General features: G+C 44.9%; 1 protein-coding gene across 1 annotated transcript in view; it reads right to left on the bottom strand.

Annotated features, from left to right (window-relative positions):
- Nucleotides 1–27,526, bottom strand: part of trdn (triadin) — a 565,816-nt gene that overhangs the window by 164,924 nt on the left and 373,366 nt on the right. Inside the window, exons 22-25 of the mRNA XM_078542852.1 lie at nt 17,669–17,707; nt 13,119–13,145; nt 7,773–7,799; nt 2,064–2,090 (exon numbers count right to left, since the gene is read on the bottom strand). Coding sequence (XP_078398978.1) covers nt 2,064–2,090; nt 7,773–7,799; nt 13,119–13,145; nt 17,669–17,707 — 120 coding nt within the window. The remainder of the gene's footprint in view (nt 1–2,063; nt 2,091–7,772; nt 7,800–13,118; nt 13,146–17,668; nt 17,708–27,526) is intronic.

The raw sequence follows: 27,526 nt of genomic DNA, 5'->3' as shown, positions 1-27,526 counted from the left end.
AATTTGTTTGTTTAGACACATGGAGAGTAGCTACCGAACAGAGTCACAGGACTCAGCTGATGAACTTTTAACAAAAGAATAAAACATTTATTCAACAAGAAAAGATTAACTATATTACAATACTCCTTCACCCACAACTCTACCTTTACAGATATACACAGATTTGTAAGGATTTGTAACACAAGTTACAAAAGCTAAGTTATACTCTAATGTTCACAGTAAGTACACGATCCATGTAAATCAGTAGATGATCTGTGGAAAGACACACTACACTCTGAAACCAATTGACAGATACCACCTCAGCCAGATGCTACGGATCTCGCCTCAACTCCCCCCAGACACTTGTCACACTGTGAGCCAACCAGTCTCACTGAACTCCATCCTTCCAATCTCCATTCTCCAAGAACTCGCCTTGGAATCTTCTCCCAAACTGATGCTTTCTCTCAGACTCCTTCCGCAAGGGTTCACCTCCAGGGTTTCAAAATCTCCTTCTGATGTTCCTCTCCCCTGGGTCACCACATGTATTCAAGCTTTCTTCCACGCACAGTCTCTCACCAATTCAGCCGTCAATGGTACACCACAGCTTCACATGTCCATAGCAGAGTTACAGACCTTCAGCCACCTCTTTGGATCTCTGGCCTCTTGCTTTAAGTCTGCTTCCTGCAGCTTTTCTTCCTTTAAGCTTTAAGCTTGGAACCTTCCTCTGCTCCTCACTCTTAACTTCACTTAACAGGACCTTTTCCCAGCTTCTTGTCCTTCCTTTGACTAGACGGTCGACTTGGGAGTTTCTCCTGTTCCATTCCCCTGGATTTTGGTGGACTTTACCCTTCATCTTGTGACTTGCTATCTGTCCCTGTTTCTTCAGTCTCTCCTGGCAGCTGTCTTCAAAATCAACTCAAAACTGTTTCTTCTAGTTTTTTCTGTGTGTGTGTGTCTGTGGGTGGATGGGGCTTGCCTCTCTGGGCCCCTATTGCTAGGCAACAGGCCCATTTTTTCTACTCTTGATTGTTTAACTTCTCTGAGAGTTATAAACTCTCATTAGAAATGCAGGCATCTTTTAAAGTGAACCTAAAACTCAACTTGACCTTTTCTTCACACACAAATGCAGAAATGCAGATCAAACTAAAACTTTAAAGCTAAAACTCATTCCTAACACTGACAACTACAAATAAAATTACTTGAACTATCTCTATTTCCTAACAAATGCAGCAAGATCTGGACAATATCCAGGCTTGGGCTGACAAGTGGCAAGTAACATTCGCGCCACACAAGTGTCAGGCAATGACCATCTCCAACAAGAGAGAATCTAACCATCGACCCTTGACATTCAATGGCATTACCATCACTGAATCCCCCACTATCAACATCCTGGGGGTTAGTATTGAACAAAAACTGAATTGGACTAGCCATATAAATACTACAGCCACAAGCACAGGTCAGAGGCTAGGAATCGTGTGGTGAGTAATTCACGGCCTGACTCCCCAAAGTCGGTCCACCATCTAAAAGGCAAAAGTCAGGAGTGTGATGGAATACTCCCCATTTGCCCGGATGAGTGCAGCTCCAACAACACTCAAGAAGTTTGACACCATCCAGGACAAAGCAGCCTGCTTGATTGGCACCAGATCCACAATCATTCACACCCTCCACCACCTATGCACAGTGGCAGCAGTGTGTACAATCTACAAGATGCAGTCCAGCAACTCACCAAGTCTTCTTAGACAGCATCTTCCAAACCAACAACTACTGCCAAGGGTAGCAGATAGATGGGAACACCACCACCTGGAGGTTCCCCTCCAAGCCACTCATCATCCTGACTTGGAAATATATCGCCGTTCCTTCATTGTCGCTGGGTCAAAATCCTGGAACTCCCTTCCTAACAGCACTGTGGATGGACCTACACCGCACAGGCTACAGTGGTTCAAGAAGGCAGCTCACCACCACCTTCTCAAGGGCAATTAGGGCTGGGGAATAAATGCTGGCCCAGCCAGCGATGCGCATATCACATGAACAAATAAAAACAGAAACATAATTGAAGAACTGGATACTTTCTGTGAAAAACTAACCTGGTTCTTTCTCTTTTGTAGGCTTGGCTGCAAATACAAAAATAAAAGTTGTAATTGCACAGGAAATCTGGATAAAAATTAGTCTGTAGCTTATAAAGTGAAACAGAAGATCACAAGGTACTTATGGTTGAGGAAGGCTATTCATTCACCCAGGGAGCTCCAAAGATCTCACCATTCTAGCATCCAATTGTTTCTGAAAAGTTTCCAGAATTTCCACTTTCGTGTCTACATCTGGTTTGCAGCAGAGATTGCCACACCAGAGTGGGCCTCCTGAGCAATGCTTAATACAGAGTGGACCACAATGGCGCAAACCATTTTGTGTGATGATCACTCTTTTTGGAAAGAAGATTTCCTAGTATGAGGTTCAAATTTCACTAAGTTGATTCTATGGGCAGGATTTACCCTGATGGCTTTCGGACCCCAATATCAGGGTCAAATGCTGGGTCAGAAGCCTGCACCGGGGAACAGTGATCCGGCTATGATTTTCCCCAGATTGACCAATGAAAGTCCAGAGGGTGGACTCATCATCTAGTTAAGGTCAGCAGGTGGGCTCTCAAAACTGGAGGGCCAATAGGAGACACTACAGCACTGAAGCACGAGCAGGCTGCCTTTTCAGGTAAAGGAAAGAAAGGGCACTTCCCTTTTGAGGCAGCTTATCTCCAACTTTTTAAACTGCTAAATAAAAAATAGGATCAGCAGACAAGCCACCATTGTGGAGGGAAAACCACAGGGATGCCTGTGGCTGCATCTTACATCAGGCACCTGAATCAGGCAGGGAGGGCCTCAAAGCCTGCCTGAAATGCTGACCCTTCCCCTCCAGTCTGGTACCTGGAGGCCCCCTCTATGCAGCTGGGCTGTTCCCCCAACCCTCTGGAATCCTGTTCCAGTCGGCCTCTGACAAAAGGCTTTAAATCCTCTTAATTGGTAACTAACCACTGGCAAATGTGTAGCCCTGCTGCTTCCTATCTCACCTCTGGGAAAATGGCCTGGGATGGGATGGTGATAGGAGACCAGCACGCTGGCTGGTGGTGCAAAATTCTACACCTATCCATCTCCATGCTCATTCCCATCAAGGCCTATATATTCATAGGAACATAAGCTCAGGAGTAGGCCATTCAGCCCTTCCAGCCTGCTCCACCATTCAATAAGAATATAGCTGATCTGACTGTTGTCAACTCCACTTTGTCCTCTGCCCTCATTACCATTGTCTATCAAAAATCTGTCTCACATTGCCTTGAATAAATTCAATGACCCAGCCTCCACTGCTTTCTGGGGAAGAGAATACCACATATTAATAACCCTTTGAGAGAAAAAACTTCTAATTTCTGTCTTAAAAGGTGGACACCTTGTTCTTAAACTGTGTCCTGTGGTTCTAGTCTTTCCCATGAGTGGACACATCCTCCTGGGATCTACCCTATCAAGTTCCCTCAGAATCTTACATGTTTCAGTAAGATCACCTCTCTTTCTTCTAAACTCCAATGGGTATAGGCCCAACCTGTTCAATCTTTCTTTATAAGATAAGCCCTTCAACCCAGTCGAAGGTACCTTCTCTAAACTATGTCTAATGCAATTATATATTTTTTTCAAATAAGGAGACCAAAACTGTACACAGTATCCAGTTGTGGTCTCATCAAGGTCCTGTACAGCTGAAGCAAAACTTCCCTACTTCTATATTCCATTCTCCTTGCAATAAATGCCAACATTCCATTTGCCCTCCTAATCACTTGCTTTATTCTAACTTTTTATGATTCATGTACCAGGACTACCAGGTCCCTCTGTACCAGAAAGTTCTGCAATATCTCTGCATTTAAATAGTATACTGCTTATCTATTCTTCCTGCCAAAGTGACAAGTTCACATTTTCCCACATTATACTCCATCTGCCAAAATTTTGCCCACTCACTTAACCTATCTATATCCCTTTTCAGGCTCTATATCTCCTGTTGACAACTTCCTTTCCTACCTATCTCGGTGACATTGGCAAATTTAACTACCATAATTCAGTCCCTTCATCCAAATCATTGATGTAGATTGTATAGTTGAGGCCCCAGAAATGATCACTGTGGCACTCGACTTGTTACAGCCTACCAACATGAAAAAGACCTATTTATCCCTACTCTTTGCTTAGTTTTAGCTAACCAATCCTTTATCTATTCAAATATGTTACATCCTTCACGATGTAATCTTATCTATGTAGTAACCTTTGATGTGGCAACTTATCAAATGGCTTCTGAAAATACAAGTACATCACATTTATCCACCTTACTTGTTGCTTCCTCAAAAAACTTTAATAAATTAGTTAAAAACAATTTCTTTTTCACAAAGTCATGTTGATTCTGCCTGATTAAATTATGATTTTCTAAATATCCTGCTATAACCTCCTTAATAGTGATTCTAGCAATTTCCTTATTTTTTCTTATTCATTCATGGGATGCGGGATTCGCTGGCTGGGCCAGCATTTATTGTCCATCCCTAGTTGCCCATGAGAAGGTGGTGGTGACTGCCTTCATGAACTGCTGGAGTCTGTGTGGTGTAGGTACACCCACAGTACCATTAGGAGTACCAAAGGGGTTCCAGGATTTTGACCCAGCGACAGTGAAGGAATGGCGATATATTTCCAAGTCAGGTTGGTGAGTGACTTGGTGGGGAACATCCAGGTGGTGGTGTTCCCATTTATCTGCTGCCCTTGTCCTTCTAGATGGTAGAGGTCGTGGATTTGGAAGGTGCTGCCTAAGGAGACTTGGCAAGTTCCGGCATTGCATCTTGTAGATGGTACACACTGCTGCCACTGTGCGTCGGTGGTGGAGGGAGTGAATGATTGTGGATGTGGTGCCAATCAGGCAGTCTGCTTTGTTGTGGATGGTGTCAAGCTTCTTGAGAGTTGTTGGAGCTGCATTCATCCAGACAAGTGGAGAATATTCCATCACACTCCTGACTTGTGCCTTGTAGATGGTGGACAGGTTTCAGGGAGTAAGGAGGTGAGTTACTCATCTCTGGTTTCCTAGCCTCTGACCAGCTCTTGTAGCTGCAGTATTTATATGGCTAGTCCAGTTCAGTTCCTGGTCATTGGTAACCTCAGGGCTGTGATAGTGGAGGATTCAGTGATGGTAATGCCATTGAACGTCAAGGGGTGATGGTTAGATTCTCTCTTGCTGGAGATGGTCATTGCCTACACTTGTGTGGTATGAATGTTACTTGCCACTTGTCAGCTTAAGCCTGGATATTGTCATGGACATGGCGTGCTTCAGTATCTGAGGAGTCACGAATGGTGCTGAACATTGAGCAATCATCAGTGAACATTCCCACTTCTGACCTTATGTTGGAAGGAAGGTCATTGATGAAGCAGCTGGTTGGGCTGAGGTCACTACCATGAGGAACTCCTGCGGTCATGTCCTGGAGCTGAGATGATCGACCTCGAACAACCACAACCTTAGCACTAGGTATGATGCCAACCAGTGGAGAATTTTCTCCCTGATTCCCATTGGCTACATTTTTGCTAGGGTTCCTTGATGCCACACTCGGTCAAATGCAGCTTTGGTGTCAAGGGCAGCCAGTCTCACCTCACCTCTGGAGTTCAGCTCTTTTGACCATGCTTGAACCAAGGCTGTAATGAGGTTAGGAGCTGAGTGGCCCTGGCGGAACCAAAACTGGCTGTCAGTGAGCAGGTTGTTTCTAAGCAAGAGCCACTTGATAGCACTGTTGCTGACCCCTTCCAACACTTTACAGATGATCGAGAGTAGACTGATGGGACAGTAATTGGCCGGCCTTGTATGACAGACATTGGGCTAACTGGCGTGTAGTTTCCTGCTTTCTGTCTCCCTTCTTTCTTGAATAAAAGTGTTACATTAGCTATTTTCCAATCCACTGGAATCCTTCTAGGATCTAAGGAACTTTGGAAGATTATATCCAATGCTTCTAATGTCTTTGAAGCCATTTCTTTTAAGACCTGAGTATGTAGGTCATCTGGTCCTGTGGACTTGTCATCCTTTAGGTCTAATAGTTTTCAGTCCAATGTCACCTTATCTTTCTCTTGTTACTTCAACTGGTATTCCAAATTTACTTTGTCCATCCCCTTAACTATCATGTTAACCTTTAAAGGATCACCTCTCATTTCCTGTTCAGACATTCCTGATAACTGGACTCTGCCTTGCGTAATTTCTCTGTCAAAATTGTTGAAAAATCTCCTCAGTAATACGTTCAGTTCACAGGAAGTGGACACAATACTCAAGGTACATTCTGACTTCACCTTTATATAGTTTGATCCCAATTTCCTCTATTATATATTTCTGTTCTGGCTCTGGACTTCAGAATTGTCTTTGCTTTGTTGATTACTATTCTACATTTGTTGATTAGTTGAATATGTTGAGTGTTGCGTCTTCTAAGATTCCTAGGTCTGTTAGTTTCACACTTAACTATTTCAATACCATTCATGACATACACCTTTCACTTATTTTTGTGTGCAAACTTAGGCATTTTTAAATCTTAAATTTAAATTATATTTTATTCTGCCCACATACATGTTCCATCTAAGTCAATCTGTAATTTGTGAACAGCTGCTGCTTCTCCTTCTTTGGTACCTTCTGCAAATTTGAATAATTTGTATTTAAGTTTCTGAATCCAGGTTACGCGTGTAAATTAGAAACAGCAATTGCGCCAGCATCAACTTCCAAGCACCCCTTTAGTTCTATCTCCAACCCTAGCATAACTCCTCTAATGAGCAGTCATTCTTTTCTACACTTAAACCAATTTCTTACTCATTCTTAAAGTTTACCCTGAATAGACGGCAATGTGAATTGGCAACAAAATAAAACAAAATACTGATTGAGATTAAACTTGTAACAGTGCCCCTAAAGGTCCAGTCTACGCCCTTTCAAATATTTTCTGCTTTCTCAGTGGTGTCTATCAACCCTGACAAGCTATTTTATATTGGCATGAATATACATGAGTGCAAATGAGGCAGAAATGATGAGAAATTTGACATAAGACATGACTGTGTCATTTTCATATTCCAACTCATTTTGGTCACTGTTTTTGGTGATGAAAATGGATCTGGTGGCAGCTGGTAGTGCTTGGGTGCTTTAGATTACCATCCCATTACACATGGCCACTTTTTTGATTAGCACCATAAAATTGGACAGAAGCCAGCTGAAAATCTAAGCATCTGAAGCTACTGTATGAAAAGAAGCTGGGCAGTTTGTTACAAGGAAATTTGTTTTTTAATCCCATATGTTCGATGACAGAGAGTAAGAAATAAATATCATGATCATTCATAATGAGATGGGGGTATAGTAGTACTGTCACTGGACTTGCTATTCAAATGCCCAGCCTAACTATCTAGGGACATGGATTCAAATCCCACCACAGCAACTGGTACATTTAAATTCAATTAATAAATAAATTCTGGAATTATAAAGTTAGTCTTAGTAACAGTGGCCATGATGACTACCATCGATTGTTGCAAAGACCCACCTGGTACACTAATATCCTTTAGGAAAGGAAATCTGCCACTCTTACCGGGTTTGGCCTAGATATGACTCCAGACCCACAGCAATGTGGTTGCCTCTTAACTGTCCTCTGAAATGGCCTAGCAAGCCACTCAGTTCAAGGGCAATTAGGGACGGGCACCAAATGCTGACTTTGCCAACGACACCCACATCCCTTGAAAGGCCCCTTAAAAAAAATGAACTTGTCTCATGTCTACAGCACCCACCTGGTGCTTTCTCTTTTGCTGGTTTAGCTGTAATACAAAGTAAAAAAACATAAGTATCAGAGTGCTGAATAGAAAATAATATCACAATACTATCCTGAGGTTGCAATAGATGCTATGTAAATGCAAGTTTTTCTTTTAGTTAAGGTCAAGTTTCCACATTTGATCTGTGTTGACCAAGTAAGTCATGTGATTGGATGCCGAATTTTTTTCAGCCTAGATTTTGTCATATTCACAGGGAGCACACACAAAGCTACTTGCTTTTAGTCTTGATCCTAGCATTGAGCATGGCATTATACCAAAGATTACTTTGGACTCTATCATTTTTGTTGGCCTAAATGTAGATGATTCTACAAGTTATCACATCCATTGGGCAGAATTTTGCCGTTGGCGAACAGGGGGAGGGGGCGGGGCCCGCTCACCGATTCGTAAAATGACACGGGATGACGTCGGGCATCATCCCGGTCCATTTAAATTTTCAGGAAGGCGGGCCCGCAGCAAAATCAGCTGCAGGCCCGCCAACTTGTCAATGGCCAATTGAGGCCATTGACAGATCAATTAAAGTACTTAGTGTATCTGCCCGTCCAACTTTAAGGTTGGCGGGCAGGCCAGGAGCGCTGGTGGCAACTAGAAAAAACATGAAACTTCATCCACCAGCGGGATGAGGTTTCATGCAGGGTTTAAAATTTTTTAATAAAGTTATTATGTTAATTATGAACATGTCCCATCTCTTATGACATTGTCACATGAGGAGGAAATGTTAGGGAATTTATTTTTTTCTACTTTTAATATTTTTAAAAGTGTAAGTGATCCCCCTGAGGCAGCACTTAGCCTCAGGGAGATGTGCGCTCTTTCGTGCGCATGTGCGAAAGAACGCACCCTCGCTTTTGGGGAATCCCCCCCACCTGCACAGGAAGTGCTGCCGGACGTCATGCTGGGCGGGCCAATTAAGCCACGTAAAATGGTGGTGGGGCCCACTTCTCCGGCAGGGATCATCTCCCCGCCCACTGGAGATTGGGTCGGGCCTGCCCACCCGGCAGGCAGAAAACTCTGCCCATTGTGTTTCACCTGTATCAGTACTTCCACACTGAACTGAAGGTTCTTCCACACTGAACTGAAAAGTATGTTGTAAACAGGCAAAATAGGCAATTAACTGAAATTGCGGTAAACATTCCAGTACTACTTGTACAAACAGATTAAAGAATAAAATCACAGCTTATAATTTAAATACTAAATGTTTACTACTTCAGCACTGAACACATTGGATAGAAATTTTCATTGCATTCTTCATTGGATTTATCATTCCTTTATTTTAAGTTTCAGATTTGTTTTGTGAACACTGATATTTTATTTATCTGCTTGTGTTACAGAATTTCCGAATTTCTAATAGCGACTTGCATCAAGGCATCTCTTCTCCACTGCTATGACTCTGCAGTGCTGGAGCAGGAGACCAGAGGAAATCCCCGGTATAAATGTTTTTCTTGATTATTGCAGAAAAGAACAACATGTTGCTGATGTTTTTTCTTTCAGCATTACATATGATACAACCGCTATTCAATAGGTATTTCATGACAGGGGTAATTCTATGAATTTGTGCTCTTGCACAGGACTTTAACCACTGTAAGAATGGATCTGGAATTCAGTGCCTGAGGAATCTGATGATCTGAGGAATGTGAAAGCAAGAATGCATGGGAACTTGGGGAACCAATAGTTCCTCGTTGCTTTCTCCATTGCAACACCTTGACCAGTCAGCACCCTTTTCTGCTGTGTTGTAAATTGTTTTGATTGTTTGAAATTTGGCACTCTTGCATTTGTCCCAATGAGGGCAAAATGAAAAGCTTCAGCAACATGTTGCTCTTTTCAGCAATATTCAAGAAAAACATTTAATATGTTCTGTGCAAGTAGTACTGGAATCGTCCGCTTCCATTAGCAGACGATGCCATGGCGGGCGCGATCAGACAATAGGGCAAAGGGCCAAAAATCAGTTTCATGCCACCTTCAAACACGTTTGCAATCATCTGCTCCGCTTGTCAATGGCAGGCCATGTTTTGTGCCACCGGATGTCGGGAACTTCATTGTAATACATCTGCATATCATTATAAGCCCAGCTCGCTGGAATCATTCCCCCACACTGGATCGTTCGAGTATGCCATCATGACTGCACACCGATGTGTTTCACAACACATAGGGCGTGCACCTGGCGAGCTGCACTTTGAGGGGAGCTCGGAGGTGAGTGCACAGTAATGTTGCACAGCACTCACAAGGGTCACCTGTTAGACCTCAAGGTTGAGGCACCTCGCATACAGGCGAGGGCAGAGGCAAGTCACTTTTTCCCGGCTGGCTGATAGTGCAGTGCCAGGGGAAGGGCTTCTCTGCGGTTGAGCTGAGTTGATGGGGGGCAAGGCAGCATTCCGGTTGATGGTCGTGCACAAGCTGCTAGATTTGTGGAGGTTGATGACGGCATGCAGTGAGGAGACACCATAGATCCTAACATTGCATCTGTGAACATTTGACTCCATTCTGGCTGATGGCAACGTACGTACCCTCGGTGATAATGCTTCTGTCATGGAGATGCAGTGGAGGCCCTAATAGTCACTAGGTTCCAGTAGGATGATGACGACATGCAGTGAGGACACTCCATAGATCTTTACACAGCCTCTGTGACTGTCTGACTCCTGTCTGGCTGAGGGCAGCTCACTTGTGCTTTGTGATCAGGGTCATATCATGGAGATGCAGCTGTGAAACTTTAAATGCATCTGATCCTTTGTCAGCATTTAGCACCTGTCCCCTTCAGGAGCACAGTGTCATTGGTCACAGATGCTGAAGAGATGGGGAGCCAGCCCCACATCAAAGGTGCTGAGAGCACACACAGCGAATGACAGAACTCTGTGATGCCTGCCCACGACATTCGGCAGTAATGACAAGTGCCATCGAGGTGCAGGCATCACTAATGTGTCCAGTACGTGTAAAGCTGGACCATCACTTTGCTATGAAGGTTACACACTGCACAGGGAAGAGGCCCTGGACTGAGACACCTGCCTTTATCTTGTACAGGGACCAAGGTTTCACAACTGAGTGGCACAAACACTGCTCAACATATCAAGGAGACATAGGCAAGAGAACATTCTTGGGAGTTTATTCACAATAGTGAACATTATGTACATGTAATTAACACCCGTGCCCAGGCTGTGCAATTACATCTTCTTAACCTTCCTAACCCTGCTGCCATATATTGGTGCCCCCCCCGAAATCCACAGCAGAGATGGAGGCAGCCTGCTGACTGCTATGCCCTGTCTATGATGACCTTGACGGGCGTCCTCTGGAGGGCCAAGACCTTTCGTGGTCCTGCTGTGTGGCAGTGGCACCCTCCTTGGCCTATGGAGCTGGAGCTGCTGAGGTCACAGGAAGAGGGGATTCGGATGGGACAGACACTCCCGGTGTCACCTGGGTGGATGGTCCTGGGGTGGGCACCTGCTGATCCTTCTTCGTATGGATGCCCGAGGGCATCTGGCCGACTCCTTGAGGAGAAAGGGAGTCTGGAGTGAGATCGAGCTGCTCCACTCCACTCCTGCATTGACACTGTTGGAGGAAAACTATGGCATCTGCAATGGAGTTCACCCCATGCAGCAGTGCAGGACCGATGTCCTGGACCAAGTTCTCCATGGCGGCCGCCACCCTACCAGTGTTGATCTCGGTGTGTTGGCATCACCTCAGACTGAAGGTGGACAGACTCCTCCATTGTCCCTTTCAATCTGAGGAGTGCAGTGGACATCCCTTCCTGATGTTCCCGAGCTTGCCTCTGCATCTCCAGCAACTGAGGTATGACCGAGTCCAGATTCTCGTCATCTGGCTCAGACAGAGCAGATTTCTGGCCTCCAGCGGTCCTCCAAGTACCGGAAACCTGGGAAGTCCCAGTTGCTGCCTGCTGTGGATCAGACAGCACGATGTGCTCACCAGATTGTGACCCCGAGCCTACTCTAGAACTAGGTGCCATTGAGGTGTCTGTCTCTGTGCTGGCGGAGGGCATGGGTAAGTGCTGTGACAGGTCTTCAATTAGGGTCTCAGCAGATTCCTCTTCCGACGTGTCTTCAGGGCTTGAGTCAAGGACGTGAGGTCATCATGGACTCCATCGGCTGTTTCTTAGATGTGCCTGCAAAAGCAAGGGGAGATAATTAGTGCATAGCAATGGCCTGTGAAACAGGACACATCACTCACAGCATGGTTGTCTGATGGATATTGCACTGCTGGATCCTCACTTGGTAGAGCAGCGCCGACCTCACCGTCAACACAGGAATAGCCCAGATCTTCACCAGCCAGCTCAATCATTCTATTTTCAAAGTCTGTTAAAATCTTGATATCGGGCATTCCTCCACCAGTCTGTGACTTCTCTCTCTCTCTCTTGTTGTGTGCCAGATTGTCCTGCCTGAATACAAATAGAGAAAGTGTAAGCAGGACACCTGCCAGATGATAAGAATGCCTGGCATGTGTAGGTGATGAATGTTGCCATATACGGGATGAGGACAGTGAAGATGTGTGTTGGAGAGTGCATGATGATGTCTCTTGAACTAGCAGTGAGTGTGATCCCTGTGGATGTGTGATGAGTTTTTAAGTACGGGAGTTGAGTGATGAGAAGAGTGACTTACCTTGGCAGAATGGAGATCATTCATGCTCTTTCGGCATTAGGTGGCTGTCATCTTTTGCAGGACGTTGGCACTGACCACTGCTGGTGGTGACTGGTGATGTTGCTGCCCCTCCTGCGGCCAGAGCAGGGGTAGAGGACATCACAGCTTGCCTCCACAGCATCTAAAATGCATTCCAGGGACACGTCATTAAATCGAGGGCTGCAGTCTTCTTGCCTTTCAGGGTCATGTCTCCTGTGCAGCAGTCGTGGCCTGGGAGCACTGAGAGGTGTGCACGTGACTGCACTTTAAATATGGCACCCGGTATGAGGAAGCAGCGAGGCGATGGCGTGACAGGTGAATGAAAGCCCGTTGGCCATCGAAATGGCGTTATTCCCGAGAATGTATGATTATTGAGGAGGGATTGGGATGTTTGAAAAGTCACCATTGTGGCCGGTGGGCAAAATGTTCTTTTTCCAGCCCACTACCTCACTTAGTGCAAAGCTGGGGCGATTCCACCCACTGGATGTGATCATTTGTAGAATCCATTTACAGTTAGGTCAACAAAAAATGATACAGATTCCAAAGTAATCTTAATGTTGCTATGATTATTTTTGGTATTTACATTCTGTTAGTCGAATGCCTCTTATTATTTTGTTGTTATACAGTACAGGAATTTCTAGGTGCTAGCGAATCATATAAATCCGAGCCATTTCTGTGAAGAACTCACCAAGAGTTTTAACCCTCGCAAGTTTAGCTGTGAATATACAAAATAAAAGAAAACTTTTAAATTTCAGGCATGAGATATTAATATAACAATGGCACAAAAACCATATTAAACAATAGCAGAGGAACAGTTATGTGATTGTTTGCATTCTTCAAAATGAGTGCTCGGGATGGCACATCAGTTATTGGCGGAATATATACAATGCTGGATTCCAGCATTTACTATTACAATGTAACATGTCCCTCTTCTTTCACTGTAAATCAAATGGTGTTCCTATTTCCAGCATTTACCATCCCCAGAGGTTTTTTTGGAGTAAAACTATAAAATTTCTATTAGTGGAAATGGAAACAAAGGCTGGGATTTTGGGAGACCTGGCAGGAAGGGCAAGGTAAGAACCAGAAGTGGGTGGTGATGGCCCTCCTCCTCTGACTCCAATTCCTGGAGGGATCTCATGCCGTCCTGTCTATTAACAGCTGGCAGACAGGGTGGCTGACAACTCAGCGGCTGGAGGTGGGGATTACAGCAGTGGCCCGTCATCACCTGTTGTGGTAGGAACATGGCACCATGTTTAAAGGGCCTCCAGCACCTGAACCCTGCTTCAGACTTCCTTTGCTGCACCGTTCATCCCTGCTAGAAACCTCTGCCCACACATCGCTCCATCAGCCTGAGAGTATTCATCCCATCAGCCTTGGAAGAATTCCTGAGGAAAGATGCGCTTGTCAACATGGCAGAATGAAGATCCTGGGTGGTCCCACAGTTCAGTGACAACTCCTTCAATGCTTTCCTCCAGGCTACATGGGCAAGGCGGGAGGTCCTGTTCCCCAGGGCCAAAAGGAGGAGACCTCCCTGCCTAGACAAGCAAAACTGGACGGAGGTCGGGGAGGAGGTCAGCAGCCATGTGGTCATCCGGGGAACCTGGTTGCAGTGCTACAAGCACATCAGCAAACTTCTCCATTCCATGAAGGTGAGCACCACACGTGGTGTCACAAACTGGATAAGTCTGAGGATGGGGATGCTAGAGATGGAAAGCTGCAAATGTAGTTGGCAAAGGGTTGAAGGTGCAGCATCCCGTTGGGAAGTAATTACTGCAGCTCTGCCAAGGGGTGTAAGCCTGGCACTGCTGACCCTCATAAGGAGACTCCAGAGTAGCCCAATGCCACATGCATACGATTGGCCATAGAAGCAGCAGCTACCGTGCAAGTCGTGTTTCCTCAATAGAAGAGGGCCCAAAACACCAATGAAAAGTCTCAGATCAGCGTGGGGTCCAGATTATTGCAATGCTGATGCCCATGGAGGATCAGGCTCTTGAGCTGGCAGGGCATTATGGCGGTTACTCCATCACACATAGTGAGGCCTGAGTTCAGCCACAAGAGGGTGAGTAGCCTCATGGCTGTGCACCAGGGAAGCCTCAGGCGAGCCTGAAAGATGGTGCTCCTGTGTTATCCAATGTATAGACATCAATGTGAACTGCAACCAATTCTATGGACTCCCTTCTTTAGAGGCAGGAAGTGCTGATCATTCTATTATCTCATGCAGGTGAACCCCAGGAACAGAGAGTTGCCATCTCCGGGGCACATTCATCCATCTCTGAGGGGGAGGAGGGGACCTCAGGGGGTTCAGTGCCACATCATTCCCACACATCCTCCGCCAGCGCAAAAAAGTTTCACCTCAGTGAGTATGTGCTTAGGATTAAATTCAGACCCACAACAAGGTGAGAGCACCGCACACATGTCTGAAATTTGCCAGAGGCTGTGATAGCTGAGGCCACTGACACTCGGAGGAGAGTGGGAGCCCAAGCCCATGCTGACCCCTGTAGGCTGATGACGCTCTTCTGGAGTCATCCATAAGTCAAATGTGAGGTGTGTTAAAATCTGGTGGAGCTTCTAGATGGTATCCACAATCTGGCTTGACAGTGGAGGAGTCCATTTAGGCCATGAGTGCTGCAACCTCCCTCTTGTCTGCATTGGCCCCCTCCATTGAGAGATTGCCAATTTTCCTGGAGATCTGCCAAAGATGTGCACAGACCTGCATTCAATCGCCTTGACAATGACAGCAAACAGAGAACACCATGTAAGAGCACAAGTAAAAGAATTAAGAAAACACCTTAGATGCGCTTGGGTCTCATGGGTGAATGGATAGTTAATGTTTCTCTGCTTGCAATTGATATCATGTATAAAGGATGTCAAAGAAGTTCACTTGTGTTCTCTCTTTGGTTAAGCCCACATTGCAGCAAGTTTGTTCCCAACTCATGGATGTCATAACACCGAGATCCCAGCAAGGTGTGTAGCTGTTGTTAATTCTGTGCAATTTGCCATTTGGATGCAGTCAGAGGTAGGGATGAAGGGAGGGAGGGAGGTGGAATGCCACCAAGGGGCACAGCAGGTGAGGGCAGCCAATTCGCAACTCCAAAGCCCTATCCTCCCAGGTGAAGGGTCATGGCTGAGAAGGGATTTTTTTTATATATCCGTTCATGGGATGTGGGCGTCACTGGCTTGGCCAGCATTTATTGCCCATCCCAAATTGCCCTTGCTCAGAGGGCACTTAAGAGCCAACCGCATTGCTGTGGGTCTGGAGTCACATGTAGGCCAGACCAGGTAAGGACAGCAGATTTCCTTCCTTAAAGGACATTAGTGAACCAGATGGGTTTTTACAACAATTGACAATGGTTTCATGGTCATCATTTGGCTTTTAATTCAAGATTTTTATTGAATTCAAATTCCGGCATCTGCCATGGTGGGATTTGGACCCAGGTCCCCAGAGCATTACCCTGGGTCTCTGGATTATCAGTCCAGTGACAATACCACTGTGCCACCACCTCCCCAATCATGTGATTAGTCTTTCTATGCTGCCAAGGCAATGGTCTCTCTATAGAGTTTCGAGGGTTGTGGAGAAATGTGGACAAGTGTCCGCTTGAGGCTTCTTGCTCATGGCTCTCATCACACTGACCAAAGAGCAATGTCTCCATACGCATTCATGTATGAACAGGAGGAACACCCATTTCTGGTCCTCCAGGATGTCTTTTATCTGGAAGGAATGGGGCGGGGCTGCTGTCTAGATGGAGGCTAGGTGAAGGGCTTAGCATTTGCCTGCTGGCTTTGAGATGGAGAGAAACCTGTAAAGGATATGTTCACTTAATGTATCACTTCAATTCATTCACACTTCCACTGAGGCATCGATGATGCAGGCTGCAGGCAGCCCTGCCTTAGTAATGATTCTCATCCAGGTGAGAAGAAGGAGGGCACATTGTAGGTTGGCACAGGGCCAGGAGGTGCTAAGGCCTGAGCAGCAAGAGGCAGCGGGGCCTTTATACTCTTTTGAGTATACTTGTAACTAATTTGGAAAATTAACAGGTGAACAGGTCAAATTAAGTAAACAGATCAAACCAGATTAATGTGATATCCCCTTAGAGGGGAACTGTAACAAAGGAGAACATTTTTTAAAGGAACCTTACATAGTTAAATTAAAATGTCACTTTGGGAGCTGATAATGCACTCCAGCCCCCATAGTACCCACCAGTCATGGAAGGCTTGAAGCGTGCCAGTGGACACTGCTTGCTCTCTCTCCAAGGACACCCAGCTGGGTGGCCAAAGATCAGGAACCTCTTCCACTACTTGGACCTGTTAATGGCCACCTTGGCCAGGCACAGGAGCATGCTTACAAGGCGGTCCTCCTTCCTGCCTGTCGGCTCCGCACCAGGTGGCCAAAGATCAGGAATGGGGCCTCTATAAGATCAAGAGGGTAGCGAACATGGACCACTGCAACGACGAGCACTTGCCTGACCATGGGTGTATTGCCAGCGGTGCTGTTATTTAGAAATGAGCATAAGACAATGCCAGAGATGCCCTCTTATGTTACGGGATGTGGTTGCTCACATCTGCCAGCTTTTCTAGTACGAGCTGCAGCCGCAAGGACTCTGGAGGAGTAGTGCGGAGCTCCTGGCCTGCAGTGAGTGAATGTCTGTTGGGTGCCCCTTAAATATGGTACCAGGACCTTCAACCCCATGAGGTAATGGCAGGGTAGGCGCTTTCCTGCCCGCTGCACCACAAACTTCACCAAGGTCCACATGGATGCATAATTAATGAGCTGGAAAGCAGTAGATTGCGCAGGTTCACCCATCTCACCGCCCAGCGGGAATCACACCGATCTTCCCGTCTGCCACCGGACCTGCCACTGTCTCCAGAATGGAAAATTCTGCCCCATGCATGTTGAAACTCCTGTAAATTCTGAGGCATCTTAGAGTTCTTTAAGTAAACTGGATTTAGAACTAGATTTCTGCATTGCTCCAAGATGAATAAGAAAAACAGCAAACCAGTGAATACATAACAATGAGCGTGATTGAGTATCCACCACAGATTGGAAATGAAATCACCTCCTTCTCCTCTATTTAAAAATATTTAAATGTAAGAACGTATTTAAACTGTGTTCAAGAAATGAAAGAATATTCCCAAATATGAGTCAGCATTACTTAGTAGTGCAGGTGTTCCTCTCACTGTCACCATCTGTCTCTGTATAATGCAGTAGTGTTGTGACAAGACAAACTGAAAACTCTTTACCTTTTCCAGCAGCAGCCGGTTTTTGTTTCTTTTCTTTTTCTGTAAGAGGAAAACAATTTAATTTTAACATTAAAACTCCCATCATGAAGGAGGGCTTTATGAAATGTCTACAAAATACTGAATAAAAAGCAAGAATCAGCATGGTTTTATAAATGTTGGCCTGTAAAGTCCTCAGGAGTACAATTCCAATGATTGAGTCTGGAGCACCCCTGCAGCTTAACTTGGCTACTGTCTCTGATGAAGTCCCTGGGATCAGGGAGGGGCCCCAGGAAGCTTTGGCAACAAATGCACCTCTTCCCCGCTGAAGAGACTGGAAATACCAGCCTGAGCTTGTCATGCATTACTCGCCACAGAATTCCCAGTTTCTGACTGGCTGTTTTAGACACAGTATTTATATGGCTTGTCTAGTTAAGATTTTGGTCAATGGTGATCCCTGGGATGTTGATAGTGGGGAATTCAGTGATGGTAATACCATTGAATGTCCAGGGGAGATGTTTAGATTCTCTCTTGTTTGAGATGGTGATTGCCTGGCACTTGCATGGCGCAAATGTTACTTGCTATTTATCAGCCCAGGCCTGGATATTGTTCAGATCTTGCTGTATATGGACACAGACTGCATTAGTATCTGAGGAGTCGCTTATGGTATTTAACACTAATCAATCATCAGCAAACATCAACATTTCCAACCTTATGAAAGAAGGAAGGTCATTCATGAAGCAACTGAACACGTTTGGGCTAAACGCTACCCTGAGGAACTCCTGCAGCAATGTCCTGAGGCTGAGACGGTTTACTTCCAACAACCACAATCATCCTCCTTTGAGCTAGGTTTGAGTCCAGCCAGTGGAGATTTTTTCCCCAATTCCGATTGACTTCAATTTATCATTCTCCTTGATGTCACACTCGGTCAAATGCAACCTTAATGTCAAAAGCAGTTACTCTCACTTCACCACTTGAGTTCAGCTCTTTTGTCCATTTTTGAAGCAAGCCTGCAATGAGGTCTGGAGCCAAGTGGTCCTGGCAGAACCCAAACAGAGCATCGATGAGCAAGTTATTGTTGTGTAAATGCTGCTTGTTAACACTGTCAACAACACCTCCCATCACTTCACTGATGGTGATTGAGAGTAGACTGATGGGGTGGTAATTGATTGGTTGGACTTGTCCTGCTTTTTGTGGACAGGACGTGCATGGGAAATTTTCCACATTGACAGGTAGATGCCAGGGTTGTAGTTGTATTGGAACAGCTTGGCTAAGGGCACGGAAAGTTCTGGAGCACAAATCTTCAGTAATACTGCTGGGATATTGTAAGGGCCCATAGCCTAAGCTGTATCCAGTGCCTTCAGCCATTCCTTTATCACATGGAGTGAATCAAATTGGCTGAAGACTGGCAGCTGTGATGCTGGGGACCTCTGAAGGAGGCCGAGATGGATCATTCACTCAGCGCTCCTGGCTCAAAATGGTCACAAATATTTCTGCCTTATCATTTGCACTGATGTGCTGGCCTCCCCCATCATTGAGGATGGGGATATTTGTGGAGTCTCCCCCTCCCATTAGTTGTTTAATTGTCCACCACCTTTCATGACTGGGTGTGGCAGGAAAGGCATGAGGGAGGAGCTGGCCAGAATTGACCGGGAGATGAGCCTAGCAGGAAAGACAGTGGAACAGCAATGGCAAGAGTTTCTGGGAGTAATTTGGGAGACACAGCAAAAATTCATCCCTAGGAAGAAGAAGCATACTAAAAGGAGGACAAGGCAACCATGGCTGACAAGGGAAGTCAGGGACAGCATAAAAGCTAAAGAGAAAGCATACAATGCGGCGAAGAGCAGTGGGAAACCAGGGGATTGGGAAGCCTACAAAGACCAACAGAGGACAACTAAAAAAGAAATAAGGAGGGAGAAGATTAAATATGAGGGTAAACTAGCCAGTAATATAAAAGAAGATTGCAAGAGATTTTTTAGATATATAAATGGTAAGAGAGAGGCAAAAGTGGACATTGGGCTGCTGGAAAATGACGCTGGAGAAGTAGTAGTGGGGAATAAAGAAATGGTGGAGGAACTGAATAAGTACTTTGCGTCTGTCTTCACAGTGGAAGGCACGAGTTACATCCCCAAAGTTCAAGAGAGTTGAGGGGCAGAGGTGAGTATGGTGGCCATTACCAAGGAGAAGGTGCTAGGAAAACTGAAAGGTCTGAAGGTGGATAAATCACCTGAACCAGATGGATTACACCCCAGAGTTCTGAAGGAGATAGCTGAAGATATAGTGGAGGCGTTGTTAGTGGTGATCTTTCAGGAATCACTGGAGTTAGGGAGGGTCCCAGAGGACTGGAAAATCGCTAATGTAACCCCCCTGTTTAAGAAGGGAGTGAGGCAAAAGACGGGAAATTACAGGCTGATTAGCCTGACCTCGGTCGTTGGTAAGATTTTAGAGTCCATTATTAAGGATGAGATTTCAGAATACTTGGAAGTGCATGGTAAAATAGGGCAAAGTCAGCATGGTTTCATCAAGGGGAGGTCATGTTTGACGAATCTGTTAGAATTCTTTGAGGAGGTAACAAGTAGGTTAGACAAAGGAGAGCCAATGGATGTTATCTACTTGAACTTTCAGAAGGCCTTTGACAAGGTGCCGCACAGGAGGCTGCTCAGTAAGATAAGAGCCCATGGTGTTAGAGGCAAGGTACTAGCATGGATAGAAGATTGGCTGTCTGGCAGGAGGCAGAAAGTGGGGATAAGGGGGTCCTTCTCAGGATGGCGGCCAGTGACTAGTGGAGTTCCGCAGGGGTCAGTGTTGTGACCACAACTTTTCACTTTATACATTAATGATCTAGATGAAGGAACTGAGGGCATCCTGGCTAAGTTTGCAGATGATACAAAGATAGGTGGAGGGACAGGTAGTATTGAGGAAGCGGGGAGGCTGTAGAAGGATTTGGACAGGATAGGAGAATGGGCAAAGAAGTGGCAGATGGAATACAACGTTGGTAAATGTGAGGTCATGCACTTTGGTAGGAAGAATAGAGGCATAGACTATTTTCTAAATAGGAAGAGAATTCAGAAATCTGGAGTGCAAAGGGACTTGGGAGTCCTAGTCCAGGATTCTCTTAAGGTTAACTTGCAAGTTCAGTCGATAGTTAGGAAGGCAAATGCAATGTTGGCATTTATTTCGAGAGGACTAGAATATAAAAGCAGGAATGTGCTGCTGAGGCTTTATAAGGCTCTGGTCAGACCACATTTAGAATATTGTGAGCAATTTTGGGCCCCGTATCTCAGGAAGGATGTGCTGGCCCTGGATAGGGTCCAGAGGAGGTTCACAAGAACAATCCCAGGAATGAAAGGCTTAACATATGAGGAACGTTTGAGGACTCTGGGTCTATGCTCGATGGAGTTTAGAAGGATGAGGGGGGATCTGATTGAAACTTACAGAATACCGAAAGGCCTGGATAGAGTGGACGTGGGGAAGATGTTTCCATTAGTAGGAGAGACTGGGACCCGAGGGCACAGCCTCAGAGTAAAGGGAAGACCTTTTAGAACAGAGATGAGGAGAAACTTCTTTAGCCAGAGAGTGGTGAATCTATGGAATTCATTACTACAGAAGGCTGTGGAGGCCAGGTCATTGAGCGTATTTAAGACCGAGATAGATAGGTTCTTGATTGGTAAGGGGGTCAAAGGTTACGGGGAGAAGGTGGGAGAATGGAGTTGAGAAACTTATCAGCCATGATTGAATGGCGGAGCAAACTCAATGGGCTGAATGGCCTAATTTCTGCTCCTATGTCTTATGGTCTTATGGACTGCAGATCTTTGATCTGATCCATCTGTCCTGGGATCGCTTAGCTCTGTCTTTCATATACTGTTTCTGCTGTTTGGCATGCATATCTTCTTCACCAGGTTGACACCTCATTTTAAGCTATGCCTGGTTCTGCTCCTGGCATGCCCTCCTGCACACTTCATTGAACCAGGGTTGATCCCTTGGCTTGATTGTAATGGTACAGTGGGGGATATGCTGGTTCACAAGGTTACAGATTGTGGTTGAATACAATTCTGCACCTTATGGCTGCATGGTTATGAGCTGTTAGATCTGTTCTAAATCAAATTTCATTTAGCATGGTGGCAGTGCCGCAAAACATAATGGAGTGTATCCTTAATGTGGAGACAGAACTTTGTCTCCACAAGGATTGTGTAGCGGTCACTCCTACCAATACTATCATGGACTGATGCAACTGCAACAGGTAGATTGGTGAGGACTGCTGTGTTATTATAATGATATAATCCCTTGGGCTAATTTACTGTACAAGACACAAGACACCAATCACTCATAAAGGACTGTGTAAACAAGTGGTGGGTTCATTTATTAAGACTAGGCGCATGAGAATAGTTATGCGTAGGTATAAAGCTTGAGGGCATCAGAGCTGTGTGTGTGCTCTGCTCAAAGCAAAAGTGAAACTAAGACTGGATCACATGAAATATTTCCCTTCTAATGATGTCATGCTGATATTCCTTAAAGGCATATTACAACAAGGGCTAGGTGAGCTTGTGTTGGTTCTCTCACCAACTGCTGCAGGACCAGTCTGGAAGATATGTCCTTCAGGACTCGGCCAACTTGGTCAGTAGTGGTGCTGCATGATCCACACTTGCTGATGTGCATTGAAGTCCCACATCCAGAGAACATTTTATGCCCTTGCTACACTCAGTGCTTCTTCCAACTGGTGCTCAACCTGGAAGAGTACTGAATCATGAGCTGAGGGAGGGTAGTGAGTGATAATAAGCAGGAGATTTCCTTGCCTGTGTTTGGCTGGATGCCAATGGGTCCAGGGTCAATGTTGAGGACTCACAGGGCAACTCCCTCCCAACAGTATGCCAATGTGCCACAACCACTGGGTCTCTCCAGCTGGTGGGACAGGAAATACCCAGGGATGGTAATGGTGATGACTGCAACTTTGGTTGTAAGGTGTAATTCAGTAAGTATGACTATATCAGGCTATTACTTGACTAGTCTGTAGGGCAGCTCTCCCAATTTTCACATAAGCCTTCAGGTGTTAGTGAACAGGGTTGACTGGTGCAGTAATTATGGTTTTGTTAAGTGTTGGACTGTACCTTTAAGAATAGTCCTATGATGTAAGTTCACATGATCTGTGTAAACCTATGTGTTAGCAGCGTGGGCTACCTCCACAGTCAGCATAGAATTAGAGATGGAGTTGAAAGCACATGTGTAGTTGCTGCTGGCTGTATTGTAAATAAACCTAATTTTTCCACTTAGAAAGTTGCCTGCAGATCAGCTCTATTACAAGTAGATGAGTCGGCCACACCACAACACACTGGTGATGAGGATAAATCAAGATAAATCGGCATCGGTACTGTACCTCACCCAGCGATTGTAAGTATCAACGTCCATTTAAAATAACAGAAAATATATTCACCCAAAATGCCACAAGTTGGTAGAACTGACCCCTTTAAGCCAGCCACAGATGATTGGTCTCAGTATATAGAAAACTTCACATTATTCTTTCAAGCAAACAAAATCATGGGGGAAGAGAAGAGGCGAGCGATCCTTTTGAGTACTTCTGGGAGAAAAACCTAAAGTTTGATTCAAAGTTTGACAGCCCTCAGTGCCACAAATTCAAAGAATTTCAAAGAATTCGTGGACCTCGTGAAGGGGCATTTTCAACCCAAGCCCTCAGTCACGATGCAGAGGTTCTGGTTCAATTCGTAAAATAGAGTCCAGGGTGAAACAATTGCTAGCTATGTGGCAAATTTGAAGCGACTAATGGAACAATGTGAGTTCAGTGAGGCTCTGAACAACATGCTCAGAGATCATTTAGTATGAGGTGTGAAAGAAGGCGCTATTCAGAGAAGATTGCTGGCTGAAGTGAATCTGGATTTTAAGAAGGCGTTAGAAATAGCACCAGCCATGGAAAGCGCTGTAAGAGACTCACAAGCAATACAAGGGGTGCAAAATGGCACTGCACTCCAAATCAGGTGGAAACAATTAGCCGAAAGTGGAGCAAAAAAGCGAGACTCCGCCACGAAGTGGGAAACAGGCCCCGCCGACCGAAAAATAAAAATAAATAATTTAGCAGCTAAATCAAAGAACAACTTTAATTGATGTAGAAACAATCAGTCTTTTAGCGATTGGCAGTTTAGAAAAGTAGAATTTTACTTTTGTCACAGAAGTGGACATATAATGAGACAGCGCTAAGAGAGATTTAAACAGGCTTGTAAGCAAAAGAAGAAGCCCAATGAAATTTACAGTGTAGAAGATCCTGAAACAACAAATTCTGACATTTATTCATTGTGTAACATCAAAGTTGGGAAGACAGAGCCAATATTTGTCACAGTAGAAGTGAATGGTAAACCAGTAAAAATGGAAGTAGACATGAAAGCTTCCACAACTGTAATTGGAGAACACACTTTCAGATATTTAAATAATGGTGAACATCAATTAAATTTAGAACAAACATCTGCCAAGTTGAAAACATACACAGGTGAAAAAATCCAAGTAAAAGGTATCACCAGAGTAGCTGTCCATTGTAGAACCCAATCAGCAAAGCTTTCCATGATGGTGGTAATAGGTGAAGGGGCAAGTCTTCATGGGCAAGATTTGTTAAAGGAGATTAATTAAACTGGTCCACAATCTTCCAGTTGAGAGCAAGTGGGCTACCAGAGCTGCTTAAAAAGTATGCCACCATCTTCAAAGACGAAATGGGAAAAATCCAGGCCAAGATTTACATGGATCCCGAAGCAACCCGTCACTTCATGAAAGCAAGACCGGTGCCATACGGCCTGAGAGAGAAGGTTGATGCTGAGCTGAACCGGCTAGAGAGGCTGGGTGTCATAAAAGCAGTTCAGTTCTCAGAGGAGGCAGCACCCATAGTCCCTGTCCTTAAACCAGACCAAAGCATCCAAATTTGTGGGGACTATAAACTAACAGTCAACAGAGCAACCAAATTGGATAGATACCCAATTCCAAACATTGAAGACCTATGTGCCAAGCTAGCAGGAGGGACAACGTATACAAAGCTTGATATGAATCACGCATATCAGCAATTAGCAATGGATGACGCCTCCCGGGAATTCATCACAATTAATACCCATAAAGGATTGTACCAATATACGTTTGCCTTTCAGTGTTTCCTCAGCCTGTGCCATCTTTCAGAGAATAATGGAAAGCTTACTGCAGGGGCTACCCCAGTTTGGAGTCTACTTAGACGATGTGCTGAAACCTGGATTCGCCGAAAAGGAACATTTGGCACATTTTAAAGGAACATTTAAAGGAACGTTTAAATATTTAAAGGAACATTTTAAAATGCTCTTTACAAGCAGGAGTGCGACTGAAAAAGGAAAATTGCACTTCTCAAGCAAAGGAATTAACCTATTTGGGCCACTGGGTAGATTCTCTGGGGTTACACCCGGTTAAAGAGAAGGTTAAAGCAATAAGAGAGGCACCTGCACCCAAGGACGCCTCTGAACTTAAATCATTTTTAGGAACGATAAATTAGTATGGGTGATTTTTACCAAATTTATCTACAGTTCTGGCCTCTCTGCATTTACTGCTAAGAAAGAACCAACGTTGGTCTCAGGAGGCACCACAAAAAGAAGCTTTCATGAAAGTGAAACAGCTGTTACACTCATCCATTCTGTTAGTGTATTATGACCAGACGAAAGACTTGGTGCTAACATGTGATGCGTCTACCTATGGAGTGGGAGCCGTACTATCTCATAGAATGGACGACGGGACACAGAGGCCAATAGGCTATGTGTCCAGGAAGCTTACCACAGCTGTAAAAGGACATTCTCAGATTGAAAAGGGAAGTCTGTCAATCATTTCTGGTGTAAAAAAAATTCACCAATATGTGCACACTGGCATTTCACGATTGTATCAGACCACAAACCACTGTTGGGTTTGTTTAGTGGGGAAAAGGCTATACCAGCCATAGCCTTAGCAAGAATACAACGATGGGCCCTAATTTTGGTGGCTTATGAATACACCTTTGTGAATAGGCCTGGCATTCACATTGCAAATGCCGATGCCCTGAGTCACTTGCCCTTACAAGAGAATGACGAACACATCCCAGTTCCACAGGAACCCATTTACTGTTAAATTTTCTAGATTCCCCACCAGTACGTGCCTGACAGATCTGAGACTGGACGAGTTGGGATCCAGTCCTATCTCAATTGTGAGACCAAGTGCTACATGGCTTGTCCCAGGAGCCAGTCTTTGATGAAATGAAACCGTTCCTCAACTGAAGGCACAAGATGAGCAGTCAAGATGGCATGCTATTGTTGGGTGCACGGGTAATATTCCTCCAAAGGGAACGGGAGCCACTTTTAATCGAACTACACAGTCCCTATCCAGGGATCCCTTGAATGAAGACCATTGCGCGCAGCTACCTATGGAGGCTGGGGATGGATGGCGATATTGAAAATGTGGTAAAGCATTGTGTGCAATGTTAGCAGCTGCAAAAGTTGTCACTGGCAACTTCATTGTACCCTTGGGAATGGCCTGGTAGACCCTGGGTACGGTTACACACACCATGTGGACCCTTCCTTGGAACCATGTTTCTACTAATTATAGATGACAATTCTAAGTGGTTAGATGCAGTGAAGTCACTAACACCAGGCACTACAATAGAGAAACTACGCCAAAGCTTCACCATCCATGGACTACCAGAAGTAGTCATATCCGATAACGGCTCTGCATTCACGAGTGCTGAGTTCCAACAATTTATCAGCCTCAATGGTGTCACCCATGTGAAGGCTGCACCATACCATCCGTCATCAAATGGACTGGTGGAAAGGGCAGTTCAAACTTTTAAGGTGGGCATGAAGAAGTTAACAGGTGATTTATTGGAGACCAAGCTTGCACGTTTTCTTTTTCACTACAGAAGGACACCCCACAAGGCAGGAACAACACTTGCAGAATTGTTGATGAGGACAAGAATGAGCCTAATATTTCCAAATTTGGAGGGGAAGGTGGGAAAGAGTCAAGGAAACCAAAAAGCTACACACAACTTGCATAGATGTGAGAAACAATTTACTTTTGGAGAAGCAGTATATGTGAAGAATTTCGGCGGAGGACCGAAGTGGTTACCGGGTAAAGTAAGTTAAGTGAACGGACCATTATCATACCATGTGGAAGTGGAAGGCCGGATCATCCATAAGCATGTGGACCATTTAAGGAAAAGAGACTTACCACAACAAGATATGGTTCCACCTGTAACCATTAGTGAACTAATGTTTCCTGCTGAAGATGCTCAACCAAGGACGGACATGTCTGATGTCTCTGTCAGAGTGGAAGACACTGAACTGCAAGTGCCCACCGAGGTACCTGAAGTTCATGCAGTTCCAGAGAATGTGGTTCCTGAAAAAGAATCTGAAGTTGTGGAGTTGCGACGTTCCACATGAATCAGGAAACCACCTAAAGGACTGAACTTAAGTTCATGATCTGTATAAATATAATAATGTCGAGATAAATATACTTGTAAATACAATATGTGCAGCAAATTTGAAGGGGGAGGAATATAGTAATTATGGTTTTGTTAAATGTTGGACTGTACCTTTAAGAATAGTCCTGTGATGTAAGATCACATGTAAACCAATGTGTTAGCAGCGTGGGCTACCTCCACAGTCAGTGTAGAGATAGAGATGCAGTTGAAATCACACGTGTAGTTGCTGCTGCTGCATTGTAAATAACCCTAATGTTTCCACTTAGGAGATCGACTCTATTGCAAATAGGTGACAAGGTCACACTACAGCAAATGGGTAGGTGCCTCGGTCAATGCCGGGTAGCCAGTCCAATTTCATTCTTTTTCAACTTTTCTGTAGCAATTTGACACAACTGAATAACCACATTGTTATAATGATGCCACTATCA

Source organism: Cetorhinus maximus, chromosome 5, assembly GCF_964194155.1.
Source record: "Cetorhinus maximus chromosome 5, sCetMax3.hap1.1, whole genome shotgun sequence".
Taxonomy (NCBI): domain Eukaryota; kingdom Metazoa; phylum Chordata; class Chondrichthyes; order Lamniformes; family Cetorhinidae; genus Cetorhinus; species Cetorhinus maximus.
This window is presented reverse-complemented; position numbering and strand designations above follow the sequence as displayed.